We start from the raw sequence: 19919 nt of genomic DNA on the forward strand, positions 1-19919 counted from the left end.
AAATTATACAAAGAAAATGAATAAGTAGATCATTATTTATTGCATAATGTCCAAAATCAAAAGCCCCAAAACCAACATAAATAATAATAACTTACATTAGATGATAATACCTAGGTTCAATGTCTTCCGAACACTTCATTATTACTATTATTAGATAACTAGGTAAAAATAAGTAATAAATAGCTTGCGTATGAAATATACATTTATGTATGTTTTCATGTAAGTAGGTACTTGTAAAGTGCAGAAATTATGGAGTAAGATTTTTGAGTTATTTACTTAGTTCATTATTTTTAAATTTGAGTATATGTATAGGTATTTTGGTACATACCTAACGTATACAAAACGATAGCAGATGTTTTGGTTTTGTATTAGCGGTAAAGTAAGCTACAGACAGCATGGGGAGTGCGAGTTTTTACACCGTTCGAGAAGCGGCGAGTAAACGTGAATTTGCATTTGCCCTGTGAGCGTAGTGTAGGTTTTTAAATACCGATCGAGTAGGGAAACTCGGCACTTCTAGGTGCCGAGTGCTGCTGCTGACTCTCCCGCGCCCCATACAAATTCACGATTACCTTCCGCTTCTCGAGCGGTGTAAAAACTCGCACTCCTCATGATGTTTGGGGCGTGACTAATTAAACCTACTTTTGTTTTTTTATTACCAGTGTCTCAGCTCCACTAACAACTACTTACTGAACATTTATTAAACCCAATATTAAATAAGTAAAATATTTAAAAGATGGCAGTGGCCCTGCCTCCAAAACTTAAGCAGGTAGGTAACCTAATCTATTCGATACTTAACCACATTATGTTTTATGATCATGCGAAATCTAATCTTATTTCCAATGTGGTCTTTCGGAGAAACCCCGCTCATAGTTCTTTCCTTTTCCGGGCGACTTTAAATCGGTAAACCAGTCCGATCACTCCGATCTGAAGTTTGGTGATCTTTTATTTTCAGACGGTGTTTGCTATGCCATCACATCTTAGTATGGTATGCAAGGGCATGATGTTTGGCTTCCCTGCCATCCTCACTCCAGCACTTCTGAATGCCACGGGTGATGAACTGAAAGCTGATAAACATATTACTTCTTGGCTTGGTGAGTTGAAGGTGAAATTATGATTAAAGCGATGGAAACACATTATACCTTGTATATTTCTCGATCGTTTGAATCTACTCGTATGGCCTCAATTTGATAGGCTGGTAGGTGATATTGTAATAATATAACAAATTTATTCTTTTTCAGCATCATTACCAGGTGTGACAGCCTTGGTTATGGTGGTAACAGTTGGTCCCCTGATGCATTACTGCGGGCGGAGGACCACACAGCTCATCACCACGACTCTAGTCCTTACCGGTTGGTTAATTACGGCGTTTGCCTACTCCATTCCTGTCCTATTCATTGGGAGAGCTCTTCAAGGTGTCTGCAATGGATGCACTTTCTTCAATTCTATTTCAATCGGAGAGTTCTGCAGTCCATCAATAAGAGGCGTCTTGTTAAACCTTAAATTAGTATCAGGGTCTGTGGGTGTCCTGATTATCCACGGCTTCGGGTGCATTCTACATTGGAGAAGCGTGGCGTGGGTAGGCACCGTGCCTTGTTTAATAAGTATAGCAATAACGCTATGCTCACCGGAAACTCCTGACTGGCTGGTGTCGAAGGGAAGGTTTGAAGAAGCTGAAAAAGCATTCTTTTCTCTAAGAGGAAAGTCCAATGAATCCAAAAGAGAATTAAGTAAACTTGTAGAGTCACAGAAACAAAAGAGGAGAGAGGATATTGGATTACAAAGACACAGTTTTAAGGTGATTCTAAAACAGCTGAAATGTAAGGTTCTGTGGCGGCCCGTACTTTTAATTTCCTGTGCAGTGATCATTCCTGAAGCAGGAGGAAGACATTTCTTTTCATCGTACTCCATCCAGCTAGCGGAGCAAATCACAGGAGACAAGACTAATGGATTTTTGTACACTATAATCATCGATGTTGTTTCTATTCTGGCCGGCTTCGTTTGCATATTCATGGTTAAATCATTTTCAAGGCGAGGCGTGACGTTTTACTGTGGATTCACAGCGAATGTACTTTTGCTGATTTTTTGCTTCTTAACTTATCTACAAAAAACATATTTTACTTATGTTTTTTTGAAGTGGCTATCTGTGTCAATTTTGGTTTTGTATTATTTTATAGTAAATGGGTCACTATTTGGGATTTGTTATGTATTGATGGGTGAATTATTGCCTTTGGAATTTCGGGCTATAGGAGTTGTTATAGATGGTTTTTTGTCTGCTGTAACGGTGACAGTGGTGATTAAAGTAACGCCATATCTGAAAGACAGTTTAGGTATTGACGGTATGTTATTTGTTTTTTCACTCTGTCTGACTTTGGCTTTGATTTACATGTACTACGACTTGCCTGAAACTAAAAATAGGACACTTCATGACATAGGAGAGTATTTTAGAGGTAATAGCTCTAAATTAATAAGAGAGGAAATAGTGGAAACAGATGAAATAGACAAATTTGTTATCAGTAAGTAGGTAACAAATAATAACAATAACCAACTAATGAGAGTTCCAATACAGGCTTATTATAGAAGAAAACTATTAAAATACTAACAACTATTCCTACTTATAGAGAGTACAGTAATAATAATAAAAAACATTGTACAAAGGCGAACTTAATGCTAGTAGCATTCTCTACCAGTTAACCTTTGGTGATGTCGAGAAAGTGGTTGTAGAGTATTCTTTAGTTTCTAAGAAAAAATATAGGTATAAGTATATACTAAATTTTCTGACTATCGCTATTTAATTTACTTACCTATTACCTTATGCTATTATGTATAGGTAGTCAGTCAGTATACATCGGCAATATTGCTCCAAAGTATCCAACCCGTCTGCAAAGGGTGGAGACCTCCAGTCTTGGTAGAGGTCCTACAGTTTATATTATTTAAGTTACTACATTGGTTTTGCTTAATTTTACCTAATCTTATTCAATAAATACCTACCTACATTATAAACATACCTTAAAATCAATAACTTAGAAGACAAATTTTACTTAAGTATAAATAAGTTTTGGACCTTATGGGACTTATTAGTTAGTTAAGATCTTAAGATTTACGATAACAGAATTAAAGTAAATAGATGATTATTAAATAAATAATAATAAGTAAGTATTTTATAAGAAAGTAGGTACTTCCTAAAATTTTGGTCATTTTGATACCATTAAATCTTTATTCTAGTTTTGGACGTTATGAAATCTGCGACAAACTTCGGGGGTCCGGGGTTCCTACTCCTAGTAGTTCCTACTTATACCTACCCAGGTAGCACAAAATTGCTGCTTAAGCGCTGAACAAGTGCTGTATAAGAATACCAATGCTGCAATATAGTATTTAAATTGGCTGTATTATAGCTGTAGTGGCTCTGTTTCAGCCAAAAAGGGCCCCAAATTAACCAGCCTTTGGTATTATAATGGCTGAAAATTGGCTGTGGTTTACGTTAAAAAACCGGCCAAGTGCGAGTCGGGCTCGCGCACAAAGGGTTCCGTAGCTTAAATCAACCTATCTCAAAAACTATAAGAGATACTTTGATCAAACCAAAAATCGTTGAAAGAGTTAATTAGCATGCATCACCTCTATTTTTTTTAGAATTTTATACCCCGTAGTTATAAAAATAGAGGGGGGGGGACATACTTTTTACGACTTTGAGAGCTGATATCTCAAAAACCGTTCACTTTAAGAAAAATGTTTTTTAGAAAACTTTATATCATTTTAAAAGACCTTTCCATTGATACCCCACACGGGTATGTACATCGAAAGAAAAAATTTCATCCCTCAGTTACATGTATGGGGGGCCCCACCCCCAATTCTTTTTTTTACTATTTAGTGTCATATTTTTGTAGCGGTTCATACAACACATATTCCCATCAAATTTCATCACTGTAGTACTTATAGTTTCCGAGTAAATCGGCTGTGACAGACGGACAGACGGACAGACGGACAGACGGACATGACGAAACTATAAGGGTTCCGTTTTTGCCATTTTGGCTACGGAACCCTAAAAAGGCTTAATTAAAGCTGCAATAAACTCTTCCTAAACGTTTCATTCTGCTTGAGATTATCATATCCAGCCCTTGTGCAGCTTTTGAAGTACGCGGTATCCAATTACAACTTTTTTTGCAGCTTTCCATATGAAAATATTTATTATTTTAATATTTCCAAAGACGTCACGTCATAACAAGAAAAAGAAAGAAGTTGATATTATTTAACAGTGCATCCATTTTGAATAAAATATTGTGTTTGGAGTTACGGTAAGTTGAACCAGTGAATATAATAATAAGTTCAGATTCTGATTGCGAGTGCAACTTTATCGTGTAGTTTATACTTACTTACTTACTTATTCCCAATCTCCGCTGGGGAGCAAAGGGCCGAAGTGAAGCGCCGCCATTCTTTACGATCTTGGGCCAGCTCAGAGACATCCTCCCAAGACATCCCCGCCTGGCCCATTTCTTTTATTAAATATAAAGAAATACTAGCTTTACTAAAATATAACCTATAAAGAAATGTTTGATTGAACACAGAAACCGCCTTAATTTTAATTAAGAATAGTGTTACTTATAACAAAAAGCACAACTCGTATTTTAAATAAAACTTTTTTAATTTCTATAAAGCAGTGATAATGATGTACTCGTAAAAAGAATACAAATTAATTTACTATTTTTATTATTATTTAAATAAGTGTAACTTTCATGCCTAGTATGACGTTAACGGAATAATACATTACCTTACTAATTGCCTATTTTTTTCAGCTCACTCATGCGATGCCGATCAAAATTCTGAAAGCTTTTGAAGATAGTAAAGCTAAACTGTGTACTGTCCCCAACCAGTGAGAGAACAAAGGAATTTTAAAATATCCTGTGATATGCTTTGAATAATTACCGCTTAAGTACCCTAATTACATCATTTTTGAAATGTCGTTAATTAATAATAAAAGAGTTCATCAAAGTATAATTTTGTTTTATTTTAAAATAATTTAATTTAAATAGGTAGGTAGGTATGGAGAAGAGGTAAAAGAGGAACTTTAAAAACTATTTCTACGGAACACCCGTTATTAATAATTTTCTGCTCGTGCTTGACCTAATATACAGTCTTTAAAAAAGATTATAGTAATGTTGGGAAGAAAAGCTGTAAAAGGGAGTCATTAAGAGCAACAAGTTTCATTGGGGTTTACCGGGATGTCAAAATCTTTATAATAGTACGCATAAATGACACTAAGTTTCTATAAGAATTATAAGCCACTTGTAAAATTACACAAAACAGCTTTGCAACCCAAGCTGTTAAAATAAACGATTCGATACACGTTTACAGCTTCAAGAGTAATAAGATTATACTTTGACGTATTTTAAGCAGCTGCAGGTTGTTTAAAGTATTTCTTTTACAGTTTTAACCAGACGTCTGGCTATTGGTTTTAAAATAAACCACAAGTAGTGTAAAGGCTTGATAGAAGATGCACTCAAGATGATACACCAGCTTTTAGCGTTAGAACACCACTGGTCCGTACTGTTAACCAGTTGGCGTTATATAATAATATTTTTCAGCCATTCAACAGCAAAAAACGTTATAAAACACTAAATATGAACTCGTATACAGCCCATAGCTTAATTACGTATTTTAGATGTACCTTTTACCAACCATTTTTTAACTAACTTATTTCAAAGCGTTATAACAGCCTATGGAAGGTACGAAAACCATTAAACATCTTATATAACGTTTTTACACTTAAATAAGAGGCAGGTTCGACATCTAATCAGCCAGTGTGCTACCTGGGTAACTACCCTAACTACAACTTGTACGGCTTGTACGTAAGTTGGTTCTACCTGCATTTAGCACTACAATCTTTTGTATTTTTGTAGCTTTTTTTTTCTAAAAATTGGTTTTAGAGACTGATATCTAAATTTATCTGTAAAGAGCAAGACCTAACAATCAATCTCCAAATAAATGTTGAGCATATGAGCAAAAATTTCGCTTGAGCACTCATCGGCCTTGTGGCGCAACGGATAACGCGTCTGACTACGGATCAGAAGATTCCAGGTTCGAATCCTGGCAAGGTCGCAGCATACCTTTTTGTGTTTTTTTATTCATATTATTTGTTTAATGCGAGTTGGACTGGACGTAACTTTATTAAATAGTATCGTGTTATCTACATATAGTAATTAAATATATTTTTTCCACCATCTTTATTGAGAAAGACAACAACGAGATTTTGAGTCAATATAAACATTTATTTCAATCCCTCAAAAACGAACGAAAATCGACGGTCCTTCCTTAGATAGATTTAGCTATATATCGGCTAAATATTATAATGTTCCTCTTTATGGGACTTTCATACCTCATCAATATCAATATAAATCTTTTTTACTCCTCTATACTTAGTGTAGGGGCTTGTCATCTTCTGTTCACCTGGCTTATTCCACCAGATCTTTTAATCTTAGGTCTTTTCGCCTAGGTCATAGTCTTCACTACCTATGACCTGTTTTCATCACTCCAGTCCACCTTGGTCCACTGCCTGCGGGTTGGTGGTTCAAATGTCTATGTTTCTTAAGATGCGTTGTTCTTCCAAGCATATCATACCAGTTGACTCCACTCCCCATCATCATCAGGTAAAAATGGCGCACTGCTGGGCATATAGGCGTTTAAAGGAGCGTACATGTCTTTACTCTTTTACTCTATTCTATTTTCCATTATCCCGTTCTCATGTTTTTTTAATTAAAAATTCGGACAGAGAGTCGGCAACTGATGTGATTGGCTGGTCCACTGAAAAATAAAAACAAGAATTATACAATTAAAGGGCAAAACTAGCACTAATGAGCGCCGCTATTAAAAATACAACATAACTTCTAATAACCATAACTTCTTTAAGTTGTAGAACATTCTGTTTATCATGATAACCTAGAGTAGGGTAGGCCGGCCGATTCTAAGTAAGTAATGTCGTTAAAAATACTATTTTAACAAAGAAACAAACATTACCTGTTTGCACTAAATCCTCATGCTTCACAACAGGCAAGCAAGTCGTGTCCACAGAGACATTCGCAAACTCCACTGCTTGTACTATACGGTCGCTCCTCAGGTAGCTGACGAGCAAATCATCTAGATTTTCATTTTCCCCGGCGTTGACTAGTATTTCTGCATTTAGTACTTTGTCATCAGCTGCCTCCTTGTTGATTTCAGACTCTAATGCACGGACAACCTGCAAAAGACAGTAAGCCCATATTAAATAATATTGTAAAATACACTTACCCAGGACCCCTAGTACAAGTTTGATAGATTGACATAAACAAAAAAAAGGTTTTCTCGAATACACAGTGGCGCTTTCTAGCGGAAATTACTATGAAACTTTTGACAAATAATGTATGTAGATGCCAGAAGAAAACGTAAAAATATTTCGTTTTCGTAAATTGCAAAACCCGTACTAGATGCACTGAAGTTAATTTTTTACATTCATCATTTATTTTTGTAACAAATGGACAACATTTCATTTTCTTTACCCTATATTTTTATTAGCTATTCGAAAAGTTTATAGAAAATTAGTGAACCGAAAATGATTACGAAAATGATACATCCAAAAAATACAAAAACATTTTTTTTGTGGCCTTTAGAGCTAAATCTCGAAATGGTTTTCGATTTATAGCAGCTTTAGTTTTTTGAAATGTTGTCCATTGCGATTGTAGCCACGAAGCTACCTGCAGTAAGTAGTACCGAAGACTACCGACAGATGGCAGTTTAACAAAATACGAACATAAGTAGATTTCATCTTGATGTTTTTCTCACGTTTGCAACACAAAAATCTCATATTGGTAATTTGCAAATCTCGTTTTTATGAATATTAATTATAAATTAACAATTAAAGAACCTCTTCAGTCAAAATTCAGCAGAGAAGACATTTCAAGTTAACAATATTAACCACAATTTACCTCTTTCCGTATCCTCCTCTTTACATCTTCAGACAAGTCTATTCCTTCATCATGTTTCCTCTTCATGAGGTGGGTGATGGGTTCATCGTCGCTGCTTGCCTCGGCATTGTTCTGGTCTGGCGGTGCTACATCCTCAAACTCAGCTTTGATAAGTTTTCTGGACTCCTGTGTTAAGTTTTCTATATTGCCCTGTAACATTCAAGTTTCAACACTGAATACTACTTAAAACAAGACCATAAAATAGAGTTTGGCACTGTAAAATATCTCACTCATCAATCCTCTTATCCCTAAGAAAGAACGAATTATTTATTTGATGATTATAGGTAAAAGAAGTTGTTAACTATACACTAATTGAGTGCTACATACTCTATATATTCCTCCTGCACTGTATTGAAATAAGTTCTATAATTGGCTGGTTCATGCTTCAAACTTAAACCCTTTTTTTTCATCATATAACATTTTCTGATGAACATACTATTTTTTTAGGGTTCCATAGCCAAAATGGCAAAAACGGAACCCTTATAGTTTCGTCATGTCCGTCTGTCCGTCTGTCCGTCTGTCACAGCCGATTTACTCGGAAACTATAAGTACTACAGTGATGAAATTTGATGGGAATATGTGTTGTATGAACCGCTACAAAAATATGACACTAAATAGTAAAAAAAAGAATTGGGGGTGGGGCCCCCCATACATGTAACTGAGGGATGAAATTTTTTTTTTCGATGTACATACCCGTGTGGGGTATCAATGGAAAGGTCTTTTAAAATGATATAAAGTTTTCTAAAAAACATTTTTCTTAAAGTGAACGGTTTTTGAGATATCAGCTCTCAAAGTCGTAAAAAGTATGTCCCCCCCCCTCTATTTTTATAACTACGGGGTATAAAATTCTAAAAAAAATAGAGGTGATGCATGCTAATTAACTCTTTCAACGATTTTTGGTTTGATCAAAGTATCTCTTATAGTTTTTGAGATAGGTTGATTTAACTGTAATTTTGGTTAAGTTATTGTGCTTACTACGGAACCCTTTGTGCGCGAGCCCGACTCGCACTTGGCCGGTTTTTATTTTTACCAACAACTCTCTGCATGCACTTATATGCTTTACCACTGATTAGACATTACTATAATACACGCTTCAGGCGTCACAGTAAGTTAGGAGTCGATGGCAGCTGCCATGGCCGAAATCGGCCAGAAGGTCATCATCATCATTATCATCAATACACATAGTACTGTGTTGTATGTATTAAAGCCACTTACAAACTTGACAGGCCTGGGTATCCTGATCATGTGGTGCTCGGGGTGCGCCTCCAGCGTCTCGCACTTGTTGCACAGGTCGTAGTCCACACACGAGAGACACTTGTAGCGGAACCCGGTGACCGTGGACTTGCAGTTGTTGCAGACAATGCCATCATGCTTTACCGGTGCCATGTCTGGAGCTGAAATGTTGATAGATGAAAATGTTAAGCAGAAGTTGTAATTTGATTATTTTTAATTAGTTTGGCTGATTTTTTTAAATATCAATCAGTAAACAAAAACTAATTAGGTGACAAACCCTCCAGTTTTTGTCACCAACTTGCTACTTCTCCTAAACAAGCCTGTGCGAACATTGAAGCTAGTCTTCGGTTTTCAATGAAGTGAAAGGATTAGCCAGTTTGGATAGCTATAAGAATCAATATGCTAACAAATTTGCAAAGAGATATTTGATTTAGAATGGAATTTATTTAATATCTTCTGCAATTTCGTTTCAATATCATAATTACTAACCTCCTTTAGACTCCATAATGTGCAACGTAGGCACGGCATGTGGTGACAGGCATTTGTTCTTCACACTCGAAGTACTGAAGTGTCGAGAGCAGATACGTCTGGAGGTGAGAGCCTTCTCCCCGACTGACTCCAAGAGGTCTTCGCGCCTCACCGCCATCAGCCATTCTACTTGCCTGGAAAATTGGAAACAAGTATTTTTAAGTCTATAAATACCTACATGAGTATCTTATCTTGTTTATAAATACTAATTTCTGCATCGAACTTGAGTCCATGAGCTTTAGCGTCAGTGTTTGGACCAGACTGTAGTTTTATGTGTGAATTCATAAGTATTATAATAATAACTCATAGAAGAAGTGAGAAGTTATGTTACGAACCTGTGCTTCTCTTTTGGAAACGTGTAGAAGTTGAGGCGACTGTGGGTCTTGCTGTTCCGACCACAGCCATGAACGCAGCAGTAATTCACCATGGTTTTTTAACTTGTAGCTCGTAATATGAATAATAGGCGTATTGAATTGTACCTACACCACGATAAAAAACTGATTCTGACTGTAATTGTATTGTTCTTGAGTCGTTGGGAATATGCTCAAAACTATTGTTTTATTAAGAAAAACGAGGATTCCTAATAAATAAAATGCAAACATTCAAACAATAACAAAACTGAAAGTATTATTTACTCTGTGAAATGAGTGACAGTGAGCACAGACTACAGACTACTAGAAGCCATCCCCACGCAAGCAAGGCTGTTATTATTCCGAGTCATTAGTGTAAGGCCCCCCGTGCACTAGGCAGCCTGGCTGCACAACCAGGGTTGAGGCAGCCAGTAAAACATATGCTGTACTACCACAAAAAACTTTAAACACTGTTTAACAAGTGTCTTAAGGCCTCTACACACCAAAGCCGCTGACCCGGCGGCATAGCCCGGCGGCCTAGTGCCGGCGGGTTAACATAGTACAAAATGAGGCATGATTGTACAAAATGAGGCCGGCGGGTTTGGTGTGTAGAGGCCTTACAACGCAATTTGACAGTTTTTGTAGGCGTTTGACAGCGCTAAACACCTGCTCAATACTGTCTAAGTATTTGTGGTAAAGCCCTACATGTTGTATAGGAGCCCGCTCACTAGGCAGCCACGGATTCCCATATATTTTACTGGCTTCCGCAACCTGGCTGCGCAGCCAAGCTGCCTAGTGTGCGGGGGGCCTAAGGTATTGAAATTTATACTTTACTATGTTTTCCCGTGGGAATTCCGCGATAAAAAGTAGCCTGTGTTAATCCATTGTGTCCGCTATCTACATACCAAATGTTATTAAAATCGCTTCAGCCGTTTCGACGTGAAGAAGTAACAAACACTAAACAAACTTTATTAACTTATTTTTTCTCTATGGTGGTAGGTACTGCCTAACTATAAAAATAAAGAGAGGGTAGAAAATAGAATAACGGAAATTAGGTACAATTAGATTTTTATTTACTTAAAAACCTTAATTATTATTAAATACCTATCTTAACAACTAAACATAGGTGTTGGAGAATCAGTCTTGAAAACAAAAATTAAACTCGGAAATGCCAATGCAGTTACACTCACTGGAATGATACACAAGTACACAACGTATGAAATAAGCAAAACAAATCACTAATCAAACAAAATCACAGTTGACTAGAGTTTACTTCTCAGCTCCGTTGGTTTGGTCCTTGATTTCCTTCCGTACCGGGCCGGTTTGCGCGATGGGCACGGCCCTCTCTCCCTTGACCGCGTCTGGAACCTTCCGCGGAGCCACTATGGTGAGCACTCCGTCTGAAGACAGCCTGGACTCGACGGTCTCTGCCTGGCAGCCCTCTGGCAGCGCGTACCGCCGCGTGAACTGACGAGACACGAAGCCGTGGTCGTCTTGCTTCTCCTCGTGTTTGCCTTCGACGATGATGTACCCGTCGGCCGTCTTGACAGAGATTTCTTCAGGGGCGAAGTGCTGCACGTCCAGGTTGACTTGGAATTTGTCTTTGTCGGCCTTGATGTTGGAGCCGACGTCTCGCAGCGCGGCCGCCATGTGTCTCCAGGGCCGGTAGTAGTCGCGGGACAGCTGCGGCGCCGGGGCGGCCATGGCGAGGAAGTCCTGGGGAGTCAGCGCCAGCCCGAAGTGCTGGTCCATCAACCGGCGGGGACGCTCGATCTCGTAGTCGAACAGGAATGGCAGAAGAGACATTTTGCTGCTTGAGTTTTCTTCTTGCTTCGGAAATGCAAATGACAGATCGCAGTGCGTTCGCACCAAAGAGTTTTCAAGATTCAAGTTCTTCACTTGAGCGCTTCTCAAAATTTTCTGATGATCGGAGTGGGGAGCGCGAGTATTTATACACCTCGGCAGCGCCACCTTCTGGCCAATAGAGATGACTAGAAATATCTAGAAACTTCATTATAGTGAGTTTAGCGCCATCTAGTGTCGAGTAGCTAACTATACATTTCAAACTGAATCTTCAGAAGTACGAAACCATCTGGTACCTAGCTTTTTATAACATAATGATCTGCTAAATGAAAATTCATTGTTATATACCTGTGACTATAATGATTTAAACATTAAACCTAATTATCATGTTTTTTGGGTTTCATTGAAAGATTTACCAACCTAAGCCAATTTTTGTGAATATTTTATAAAGACATCTCATTGAGAAAATGATCGCTGGACATATTTAAATGCATAGTAGGTACTTAACTTCATTATAAATTACCAAACATAATGAAGTTACATACCGATGAAAGTCATATTGTAAATGTAACTTATCCTTATTATTTATCGATTGTTGTGAGGTTATGGTTGCGTACTCCTGACTGTATTGTGAACTCAACTCTAGATGCGCGGCGAAATTTCTGGAATAGAATAGGTGTACGAGAAGGTTCGAGTACTTTCTAGAATACCCTTTAGACTAATCTTTTAGTCATAGGTTCGTTTTTATTAGTTGAATTTTAATGTTTAAATCCTATTTAATAAATTGTATAAGAAATAAATATAAAATTTTGGTAAAAATTGCGTAAAATTTTTAGAAGAACTATTTGAACTTTTTAAAAGGCAAATTAGGGTAAATGAGGGGAAATAGGGTCTTTGCTTGATTCGGGAAATTGGGTGATAGAAATGTCAAAATTCTTCACTGTACAGAAAATGAAATTGACAAGAAAAGAATATAGGTTTTAAGTAGGTATTTTTTGTTTATAGGGTTTACATATTTACATCTTACCCGAGATGCATAGTCAGAAACCTATCAGATTTAAAAAAATATTAATAAGGTAAGTACTTACTTATTTCGAGTATGTACTTAAACATGAATAAATAATCATAACGGAAAGCAAACGTTCTTTCTAGCTATTACAAAATAGTAAGCAATATAAAAATTATGGCATCTAATTCTTTACATCCATTGTGGTTAAGCATACTTAACTAAAATACCTAGGTATCTACAGGCTATCCAGACGAGTTCAACAAACCCTGCAAGGTTAGTGCATGTTGCGTACCCGATCAATACCAGTGTCTGTCAGCTCCCAAATGCATTGCACTATGAGATGTACCTATAATTAGACTTAGGTACACTAGGTACCTATCATACGTTCTGTCTCGCTAGTCCATCAACTCCATACATTGAATAATTATAGTTTAACCCCCTTATTCATAGAAAAGTCACAATACGTTTTAACTAAAAAACTGTTTTGTCCCTCTCTGTCAAAGAACAAATTGTTCTTTGTCGTAGAGGGACAAAACAGTTTATTAGTTAAAACGTTCTGTAACTTCTCTATGAATAAGGGGGTTATTTTGTATGGACCTTGTAGATGAGCGCAAGATCATGGGCATGGATAATAAACAAAGTACTTACCTAGATACTTTACTTTATTATTTCATTCATACATTTTTAAAATAGTAGGTACTTTTTAATGTTTATGCATTTAACTAATTTTAATAGCATAGTAATATAAGTTCAATGTGTTTTTGTAAATTATATTAATCTCATATATGAAGATTAAATCTAAAATACATAAGCAGATACAATACAAACATTATTGTACTTATTCTATATTCTATTTTATCCTTAAAATCATAAAAATACTACTTAGACGCAAATGTTTTACTTTAGTAAAATAGCTGACGTAAGTGTAAAGTAAATGAAATCATTAATAATCTATCTCTAATAAAAATAGAATAATACTTTCTCGATCATTTGACCTAGCTTTAACCAGAACCTACGATAACAAAGACTATTCATCACAAAAATACCAGAATCTTCACGCGATCAATAAACAACAGTGACGTCAGCGTCGAAATGTCTAGACACGATTTTGAGGTTACCGGCCGGCACTCGTGGCAGCACATTGTATATGTTGTGATGTTCGCGAAACTTCTACTAGTCCCTAGGTGTCGCTGCTCCGCGCATATAAAAGCCGGGCCAATGTGGCGCCAGTCATTCTGATTTGAACAAGCGGACAAGAAAGCAAACTATTCGGTGCGACAGCACTGCGACTACAGCGACTGCAAAATCTGCGTTTTTTCGACTGCAATTCTAACTGTGTGAAGAAGAATCTATCGCGATGTCTCTACTACCATACGTGTTGGGCTACAACTACCCTCGCCGCCTGCTGGACCAGGACTTCGGTCTGGCGCTGACTCCGGACGACCTTCTGACCGTGGTGGCGGCGCCCATGATGTCGGCGGACTACTACCGGCCCTGGAGGCAGCTGGCCGCGGCCGCGAGGGACGTCGGCTCCACCATCAAGGCCGACAAGGACAAGTTCCAAGTGAACCTGGACGTGCAGCACTTCTCTCCGGACGAGATCTCGGTGAAGACTGCGGACGGGTACGTCGTGGTCGAGGGCAGGCACGAGGAGAAGAAGGACGAGCACGGCTACATCTCCCGCCAGTTCAGCCGGCGCTACGCCCTCCCTGAAGGCTGCAAGCCGGAGGCGGTGGAGTCCCGGCTGTCTTCTGACGGCGTGCTGACCATCGTGGCGCCAAGGAAGTGCCCGGATGCCATCAAGGGTGAGCGCGCGGTGCCCATCGCGCAGACCGGACCCGTCAGGAAGGAGATCACCGACAACACCAACGAAAAGTCTGCCCAGAATGGATCGAAGTAATTCCTCGCCAGATCTGTAACGCTTATCAACTACCTACATTCAACACCAAAAATGTTATGTTTGTAGTTTACTGTGATTCACTGTACATAAGACTGCTGTTTTGTATTATTAATTCTATTTAGGCTAATTTAAAATAATAAACTCAACAAAACTTAAGTCGTGTTTTTTTTATTATTTATTTTTAGTTAAGGTATATATTTATGCTAAGTTAATATTCTGTTTCTCAGCGGTAGACAAACAAGAAGTACACTTTTTTATAGAAAAACTTACTTCGCTAGAAATGAGCCATATCACATAGTGATGAAAGACACGCCCAAAAAGATAACTTATTACTGTCTACCACTGAGTTACAGATATACATATTTGTAAGCATATAAACATATGAAAATAATAAGAACGATAAAGTGATATGATAACAGTATGGTACAAAGAAAAAAAAAACAATCATAGGGTTTTTTCGTATGGGCCTACATTTCCCATATCTACCCTATTAGGTACCTATACATTATATAAAAGGACAGATGGATAATAATTTATTTAATAATACTAACACACGCAAGTCAGAAGTCAGAAACTACAATCAACGACTTGATGAGTTGTCCTTTAGTCATACAATTGAGTAGCGCCATCCAATGAACGGTCACTTTTACCAAACGGTAAACGTATTTAAATCATTGTATCAATTTTTTTATACATTTTTACTAACTGACAGACATTCAATTTGACAGGCTACTAAATACGTTTAGTGTATGATGAAATTCCACCCTACTCTCTAATATTTAGATATAATACATGAAAGTTTATTTAAATATTTGTATATAATTCACACAGAAACTAATAATGTCATCGGATTTGATGAAATTTTGTCCCCCTAGGCAGGTCACTTTTTGTTGGTATAACGCAACGATACATCTGCATAGTGTGTCATCTCATCTTCATTAGCTAATAATCATCTACTGCTGGACATAGGCCTCTCCCAAGAAGCATCACAACACTCGGTCCTCGGCCTTCCTCATCCACTACCGGCTACCAAACTACCAACCTAAGGTCATCGGTCCAGCGGACCGGAGGGCGTCCCACGCTGCGTTTGCCTGTTTATTTATTTATTTAAGTATTTATTTAAACACTTTATTGTATTTATACAAAAATTACACAGTTTAAAGTAGAAGTTACAAAAAAATAATACAACAACCTGTTCGTGGTCTCCTCTCGAAAACTCGCCTACCCCAACGGTTATCGGTGCTTCGGTAGATATGACCAGCCTACTGCCACTTCAGCTAATACATTTGGACATGAAATCTCATCAGTAATAAGTAATTTAAAAATAAAATAAAAAACCGACTTCAAAAAACCACTAAAAAGTAAGAAATAATTTAAGGTTTTGACCAATCCTAGGTGACAGTACAAATATACCTAAGCAGGTACTGTTCTTTTTTTATGTTGGTGCGGTGACAAAGTAATCTGAAGAAATATTTATTTATTATTTATTGGAGAATCAACACCATGTTCTTACTTATAATAACTTAAAATAGCTATTTAATATATTATTAGACATGCCAGTAACATAATAATATTATAGATAACTTCATACTTAACAGCACTGCATTTTTTTTTAGATGACGGCTAAAAAATCTATGGTTGTTTGTCTATGGTTGAAAACCTCCCATTATGCTGAATTAATGCCTTTAGTCGCGTATTTTGTTCTAGTGTGTTTTGTCACTTTAGCTTTACCTACCAACAATTTTGAATGTATTTTAGTACCTAGCTATATATTTTTCCTCGCTACTTCTTAGCGTATGGGTGACAAACACTAGAGATACTGGGGTTCGTCACCGTGGTTAAAGGATTGTCAGAGCGGCGTCAATCGATGACTATTAAATAATTACCTATGTGCGAATAATAAAGGCGCCTAAGCCACAACCTACCTACTCATCCAACCTTAATAAAACGAAAGGATTTTAACAATCTTCGATTTCCTCATGATAAAAGTATTATTTTGAGTAAGTACCTAACATAATAGTTATTTAATACTGTTATGATCACTTGCTACCAAAAAAATCCATATAATGGCATGAAGTAGAGGAAGAGAATGGCATTAAAATAAAGTTATAGGTTAGAATTGATAAATTTCGCGGTAATTGATTACAAATTAAGTAAATATAAATTAGTATTACACAATAATACAATGTTAATTAGCTAACCATACTATTCAACACGAATGAAAATTGAAATAAGAGTGTGCCATAATTAAAGTTGTTGTAAAACGTACGGCTCGTCCCTCCTTGACCCTGAATTTTTTCGCTCCCAAAAATTCATTACCACTACCCGGCAATAGATGCCACGACTGTGCTTACGGTCAACAATGGCATCTAGCGGCGAAGAGATATTTCTAGAATCCTTATGAAGTATGTTCTAGTTTAGTTTAGCTTTCAGCGCCATCTAGCGTCGAGAAGTATAAACAATTTTCTGAATGTAATTCGCATTATGGAATGACCGAGTAAATTCTAGTAGCTTCTACTTGTCCCTAGGTGTCGCTGCTCCGCGCATATAAAAGCCGCACAACGGTGGCGCCAGTCATTCTGATTTGAACAAGCGGACAAGAAAGCAAACTATTCGGTGCGACAGCACTGCGACTACAGCGACTGCAAAATCTGCGTTTTTTCGACTGCAATTCTAACTGTGTGAAGAAGAATCTATCGCGATGTCTCTACTACCATACGTGTTGGGCTACAACTGCCCTCGCCGCCTGCTGGACCAGGACTTCGGTCTGGCGCTGACTCCGGACGACCTTCTGACCGTGGTGGCGGCGCCCATGATGTCGGCGGACTACTACCGGCCCTGGAGGCAGCTGGCCGCGGCCGCGAGGGACGTCGGCTCCACCATCAAGGCCGACAAGGACAAGTTCCAAGTGAACCTGGACGTGCAGCACTTCTCCCCGGACGAGATCTCGGTGAAGACTGCGGACGGGTACGTCGTGGTCGAGGGCAAGCACGAAGAGAAGAAGGACGAGCACGGCTACATCTCCCGCCAGTTCAGCCGGCGCTACGCCCTCCCTGAAGGCTGCAAGCCGGAGGCGGTGGAGTCCCGGCTGTCCTCTGACGGCGTGCTGACCATCGTCGCGCCCAGGAAGTGCCCGGAGGCCATCAAGGGGGAGCGCGCGGTGCCCATTGCACAGACTGGACCCGTCAGGAAGGAGATCACCGACAACACCAACGAAAAGTCTGCCCAGAATGGATCGAAGTAATTCCTCGTCAGATCTGTAACGCTTACCAACTACCTACATTCAACACCAAAAATGTTATGTTTGTAGTTTACTGTGATTTCACTGTACATAAGACTGCTGTTTTGTATTATTAATTCTATTTAGGCTAATTTAAAATAATAAACTCAACAAAACTTAAGTCGTGTTTTTTTTATTACTTATTTTTAGGTAAGGTATATATTTATGCTAAGTTAATATTCTGTTTCTCAGCGGTAGACAAAAAATAAGTCCACTTTTTTTTAAAGAAAAACTTACTTCGCTAGAAATGAGCCATATCACATACCTGTGATGAAAGACACGAGCAGAAAAATAACTTATTACTGTCTACCAGTTACAGATATACATATTTGTAAGTATATAAACATATGAAAATAATAAGAACGATAAAGTGATATGATAACAGTATGGTACACAGAAAAAAAAACAACCATAGGGTTTTTTCGTATGGGCCTACATTTCCCATATCTACCCTATTAGGTATACATTATATAAGAGGACAGATGGATAATAATTTATTTAATAATACAAACACACGCAAGTCAGAAGTCAGAAACTACAATCAACGACTTGACGAGTTGTCCTTTAGTCAAACAATTGAGTAGCACCATCCAATGAACGGGCTAGTTATTTAATCAAAAAGGAGATTAAACCAGATGCCTGCGACATATAATAACAACCTACGGTCACTTTTACCAAACGCTAAACGTATTTAAATCATTGTATCAATTTTTTATACATTTTTACTAACTGACAGACATTCAATTTGACAGGCTACTAAATACGTTTAGTGTATGATGAAATTCCACCCTACTCTCTAATATTTAGCTATAATACATGAAAGTTTATTTAAATATTTGTAAATAATTCACACAGAAACTATTAATGTGATCGGATTTTGATGAAATTTCGTCCCCTAGGCAGGTCACTTTTTGTTGGTATAACGCAACGTAACATCTGCATAGTGTGTCATCTCATCTTCATCATCATCATCAGCTAATAATCATCTACTGCTGGACATAGGTTTATCCCAAGAAGCATCACAACACTCGGTCCTCGGCCTTCCTCATCCAGCCACTACCGGCTACCAACCTAAGGTCGTCGGTCCAGCGGACCGGAGGGCGTCCCACGCGGCGTTTGCCTGTTTATTTATTTATTTAAGTATTTATTTAAACACTTTATTGTTATGTATACAAAAATTACACAGTTTAAAGTAGAAGTTACAAAAAAAAACAATGCAACAACCTGTTCGTGGTCTCCTTTTGAAAACTCGTCTACCCCAACGGTTATCGGTTCTTCGGCAGATATGACCAGCCTACTGCCATTTTAGCTAACACATGACATGACATCTCATCAGTAATAAGTCATTTTAAAAAGTACATTGCAGGCGTAATCATGCCGAAACTTCGGTCGCGTATTTTGGTCTATATAGTGTGTTTTGTCACTTTAGCTTTACCTACCAACAATTTTGAATTTATTTTAGTACCTAGCTATATATTTTTCCTCACTACTTCTTAGCGTATGGGTCACAAACACTAGAGATACTGGGGTTTGTCACCGTGGTTAAAGGATTGTCAGAGCGGCGTCAATCGATGACTATTGAATAATTACCTCTATGCGAATAATACAGGCATCTAAGCCACAATCTACCTACTCATCCAAAATTTATAAAACAGAAGGATTTTAACAGCCTTCGAGTATTTCCTCACAACTAAAGTTATTTTTGAGTACGTAATAGTTATTTAATACCATATAATTGCATCAAGTAGAGGAAGAGAATGGCATTAAAATAAAGTTATAGGTTAGAATTAATAAATTTCGCGGTAATTGTGAACACTTATACCGTATA

The 19919-nt window shown here is 37.7% G+C and overlaps 5 protein-coding genes and 1 non-coding gene across 6 annotated transcripts; 4 read left to right on the top strand and 2 right to left on the bottom strand.

The window, feature by feature from the left end:
* The first annotated feature begins 598 nt into the window (after positions 1–598).
* On the top strand, positions 599–3063 carry LOC125490776 (facilitated trehalose transporter Tret1-like). Its single transcript, XM_048631078.1, has 3 exons — positions 599–766; positions 953–1091; positions 1239–3063. The coding sequence occupies exons 1-3, from the start codon at positions 734–736 to the stop codon at positions 2519–2521; spliced, it is 1455 nt and encodes a 484-aa protein (XP_048487035.1). The 5' UTR covers positions 599–733; the 3' UTR covers positions 2522–3063.
* Positions 3064–6017: 2954 nt separating this feature from the next.
* On the top strand, positions 6018–6090 carry Trnar-acg. The gene has a single exon. It is a non-coding gene; the product is annotated as a tRNA-Arg (tRNA).
* Positions 6091–6380: 290 nt separating this feature from the next.
* On the bottom strand, positions 6381–10363 carry LOC105381250. The gene is made up of 6 exons (XM_011550939.3): positions 10085–10363; positions 9711–9883; positions 9204–9382; positions 7950–8138; positions 7006–7225; positions 6381–6792 (listed from the first exon to the last, which is right to left on the bottom strand). The coding sequence occupies exons 1-6, from the start codon at positions 10174–10176 to the stop codon at positions 6731–6733; spliced, it is 915 nt and encodes a 304-aa protein (XP_011549241.3). The 5' UTR covers positions 10177–10363; the 3' UTR covers positions 6381–6730.
* A 1005-nt stretch (positions 10364–11368) lies between these two features.
* Positions 11369–11905, bottom strand: LOC105381252 (protein lethal(2)essential for life-like). The gene is given in 1 exon segment (NM_001309117.1): positions 11369–11905. A coding segment is annotated over 1 exon segment (537 nt).
* A 2226-nt stretch (positions 11906–14131) lies between these two features.
* On the top strand, positions 14132–14967 carry LOC105381253 (protein lethal(2)essential for life). Its single transcript, XM_011550941.3, has one exon. The coding sequence runs from the start codon at positions 14269–14271 to the stop codon at positions 14809–14811; it is 543 nt and encodes a 180-aa protein (XP_011549243.2). The 5' UTR covers positions 14132–14268; the 3' UTR covers positions 14812–14967.
* A 2411-nt stretch (positions 14968–17378) lies between these two features.
* Positions 17379–18212, top strand: LOC125490774 (protein lethal(2)essential for life-like). The gene has a single exon (XM_048631057.1). The coding sequence runs from the start codon at positions 17513–17515 to the stop codon at positions 18053–18055; it is 543 nt and encodes a 180-aa protein (XP_048487014.1). The 5' UTR covers positions 17379–17512; the 3' UTR covers positions 18056–18212.
* The last annotated feature ends 1707 nt before the right edge of the window (positions 18213–19919 follow it).

Source organism: Plutella xylostella, chromosome 27, assembly GCF_932276165.1.
Source record: "Plutella xylostella chromosome 27, ilPluXylo3.1, whole genome shotgun sequence".
Taxonomy (NCBI): Eukaryota; Metazoa; Arthropoda; class Insecta; order Lepidoptera; family Plutellidae; genus Plutella; species Plutella xylostella.

Bases quoted from the DNA above. Each gene is read 5' to 3' on its own strand.
- LOC105381250 (XM_011550939.3), bottom strand. From the start codon at position 10,176: ATGGTGAATTACTGCTGCGTTCATGGCTGTGGTCGGAACAGCAAGACC. The intron at 8,139-9,203 runs GTAAGTGGCTTT...TGAATGTTACAG, and splicing joins TACCCAGGCCTGTCAAGTTT to GGCAATATAGAAAACTTAAC. The intron at 6,793-7,005 runs GTAATGTTTGTT...TTTATTTTTCAG, and splicing joins TGAGGATTTAGTGCAAACAG to TGGACCAGCCAATCACATCA.
- LOC125490774 (XM_048631057.1), top strand. From the start codon at position 17,513: ATGTCTCTACTACCATACGTGTTGGGCTACAACTGCCCTCGCCGCCTG.
- LOC105381253 (XM_011550941.3), top strand. From the start codon at position 14,269: ATGTCTCTACTACCATACGTGTTGGGCTACAACTACCCTCGCCGCCTG.
- LOC125490776 (XM_048631078.1), top strand. From the start codon at position 734: ATGGCAGTGGCCCTGCCTCCAAAACTTAAGCAG. The intron at 767-952 runs GTAGGTAACCTA...TTTTATTTTCAG, and splicing joins TGCCTCCAAAACTTAAGCAG to ACGGTGTTTGCTATGCCATC. The intron at 1,092-1,238 runs GTGAGTTGAAGG...ATTCTTTTTCAG, and splicing joins ACATATTACTTCTTGGCTTG to CATCATTACCAGGTGTGACA.